This window comes from Daucus carota, chromosome 5 (genome assembly GCF_001625215.2).
Source record: "Daucus carota subsp. sativus chromosome 5, DH1 v3.0, whole genome shotgun sequence".
NCBI classification, from domain to species: domain Eukaryota; kingdom Viridiplantae; phylum Streptophyta; class Magnoliopsida; order Apiales; family Apiaceae; genus Daucus; species Daucus carota.
The window spans coordinates 45,631,306-45,634,378 of NC_030385.2; the positions used below are offsets into that span (position 1 = coordinate 45,631,306).

General features: G+C 40.9%; 1 protein-coding gene across 1 annotated transcript; it reads right to left on the reverse strand.

Moving 5' to 3' along the window:
* On the reverse strand, positions 1 to 2,755 carry LOC108223700 (transcription factor TCP4). The gene is made up of 2 exons (XM_017398080.2): positions 455 to 2,755; positions 1 to 374 (listed from the first exon to the last, which is right to left on the reverse strand). The coding sequence occupies exon 1, from the start codon at positions 1,656 to 1,658 to the stop codon at positions 492 to 494; it is 1,167 nt and encodes a 388-aa protein (XP_017253569.1). The 5' UTR covers positions 1,659 to 2,755; the 3' UTR covers positions 1 to 374; positions 455 to 491.
* Positions 2,756 to 3,073: the final 318 nt, after the last annotated feature.

Consider the following 3,073-nt stretch of genomic DNA (forward strand, 5'->3'; position numbering starts at 1 on the left):
AATAAACAAAGCAACAATTTTTAGATAGAGCTCCAGTCAAGAAAATTTAAAATTCAAACAAAAACCGGAAAATAGCATACAAAGGTCTAATAACAGAAATAAACAAACAGAATGCAAATTGTAACAAAGTTAAGAGCTGCATAAGCTCATTAACATCAAACTGAAATCGAACACAACTTAAAAACAGATATTTAGCAAACCACACTAAGAAAACCTGAAAATGCACACAGATTTGTTCTTATTGCGGTAGCTACCACTGAAGAGAACCGACTTGAATTTCTTCTTCCTCTCGGCTTTTTTCCAACAGTTGAAAATTTGACAAGCCCCAATCACATTTGGCTTACTTCAATTCTACTGATAATATGTTTTAAGTCCTGCAAATAAAAGACAGTACAGATATATTCAAAATGAACATAACAAATTAAGTAATTGATTAAGGCGTATCAAGAATCACCTAGTGGAGAGGAAAAATACAATCTTTCGGAACTTAATCATTGGGGAGAATCGGATGAAGCAGAGGACGGCTTGTCTGAAACGCGGTCATGCTCCTCCTCTTCGCCTTGAATTCGTGCTGGAACCCGAAACCCGGAGAATTCACCAGCAGAGGCAAATCCAATTCCGGACATTGATGATGGTTGATATGGAAATGATGAAGCTGCTTGATGATCATATGTTGACGGGTCGATCCAAGCACAAATCGAAGGTGTGTTACTGGACTGAAGGGGTCTCCTTTGAGAAAACAACAACTGAGTCTGGCCATACAGTGCTTGCTGCTGCTGCTGCATTTGCATTGATGAAGACGGCGAATTGAACACGAAAGCTCCTCCTTCTACTCCACTCCCACCAGTGTCTCCACCGGCATTCCAAGAAACCATTCTTGAGAACCTGCTGATATCGTGAGAAGGAGGCTCTGACCACCCTGAACCATCAAAATTACTCATCTGATGAGTACCTGAGAAAAGGCCAGTGGTTTGTTCATGTTGGTTTTGGTGATGGAGTAGCATTGGATCTTGTAAGGACTGAAGAGATAGCCTTAAGTCTTGGTTCTGACTAGTACTTCTTGGATGCTGCTGAAAATTGTGTTGGTGAAACTGCACATTAGCTGCATTTGAAGTATTAGTATCTGCTGAAGCACTCATTGGGAAAAAGGACTTGATTGTATCCGCTATCGAGTCAGAGTCCATCGATGCAGGCAAGAAACTCGAGCTGTTGTCATTTGGTGGATGTTGTTGCAAATGAAGTTGCTGTTGTTGTTGCTGTTGCTGAAGCTGATGATGCATAGATTGATCTTGATTTGGGGGGTTTATAATGGGAATTGAACCAGTTGTAGGTGTCCAGGCAGGAAGCTCCTCGAGCTCATCAATTGCGGCCTTAGCCTTCTTGATGAGCCAATCGACCGCCTTACTGGGGCGGTCGTATCCGAGGCGATCCTGGACATCATAGAACTGAATTGCAGTGTGGGCCGAGAGACGGACTCTTCTGTCTCTCGGCCCCTTTGCAGTACAGACTTTGCTGTGTCTGTCTTTTCGGCCTGTGGAACGGACAATGTGGCCTCCTTGGACCTCCACAATCTCTCCTCCTATGCTGCTGCTTGTTTTCCTTAAACCCCCTAATCTTGAAGCTGTAATTTGTTGATTTTGAGCTGATGAGTCTCCCATTTTTCCTCGCAAACTCGCATATTCTTTCGACGAAGAAGGTAAGTAAGAGCGCTTCTTGAGGCCTTGTGGTGCTAGTTCTGAGGACTGTGCATCTAAGCCCCCACCTCTGTACAAGAACTGATGCTGATTGAGTTCTTGAGCCTGTTGAAAAAACTGGTTCTGAAAGCCATGAAATGAGGTGGGCTGCTCTTGTTTCTCCAAGTTTAAGTCTTCTTCTTCTTCTTCTACAGGCTGTCTTGAACTCAAGATTTGGTCTAATGTTTGGTTTAGATTGTGTTGGTGATGGCTTTGATGGTAAGAATGAAGCTGAAGATTGTTTTTTTGAGGATCCAAACTCAGACCCTTGTTGTTTTGCTTTCCCTCTTCCAGCTTTTGATTCACAAAACTTGTTCTTTTTCCTACTGAGTAATACTATTCTCTCTTTGCTTTTCCCTGTTTTCTTGCTCCTTGTGTATCTGCCACACCTCTGCAATTTTTTGCTGTCTCTCCCTAAAAGCCCTGCCATTCAACTCTCCATATTCCATTACACTCTCAACTCATATAGACCCCAGACCCTAATTCATCTCTCCAGTTTAGACTAACCCATATCTCCCTTTAATTCAAAACAGCTTTTTCTCAAGATCTCTCCCTATCTCTCTCTCTCTCTCTCTCCCTCTCTCTCTCACAGAACAGTATCAGAGAGAGAACTGTGGAGGTGGGTGGTGGTGGAACAGTAAATATAAGGGCAGTACAAGAAAAGAAAGAGGGAAATACAGAAGAACACTATACAAGACTAATTAGCATGTATAGGATACTATACTAGGAGTACTACTTTGTTTGGCCTATCAGAGCCTTTGATGCCACTGGCAAGTGTGACAGTGTTTGGTCAGAAAGAAGATTAAAGATTTTTGTGAGCTCATCAATGCCCTCTGTTGCTTCTCTTTTTGTACACTCCCATCTAATTCAATTAAAAAGTTTAAATCTCTTCTTTTTCCTTCATTTACCCAGCCTGTATATTACTTTACACTGTGCCAGAACAAGTACATGCATTAGCATTAAAACTCCCTCTCTAACTCTCTTTCCACTGCTTCGCATAACCAAGTAGTACAATTGAAACTAGTTTTGCAGCTTACTCCTTTCGTTTTTAAAATAATGGGGGTGTTTGACTGTTTGGCCGAGCTTAACATCCCGGTTTCTGGATTTATAAGTTAGAAGTATTTATTCATACTGTTCATGTAAAAAGTCAAGAATCACTTGAATTTGCAGATGCTGACTCTTGTTTGACAGCTTCTGATTTTTTTCAAAACACTTTAATCACTTGTAAGTTTTATGTTACTTCTGATTTCTATTTCACTTTTTTACTTTAAACAATAAGCCCTTATTTTAAACTCATCCACGGTGCAATAACTCCCTTCTTATATTTGGATATTAATGTC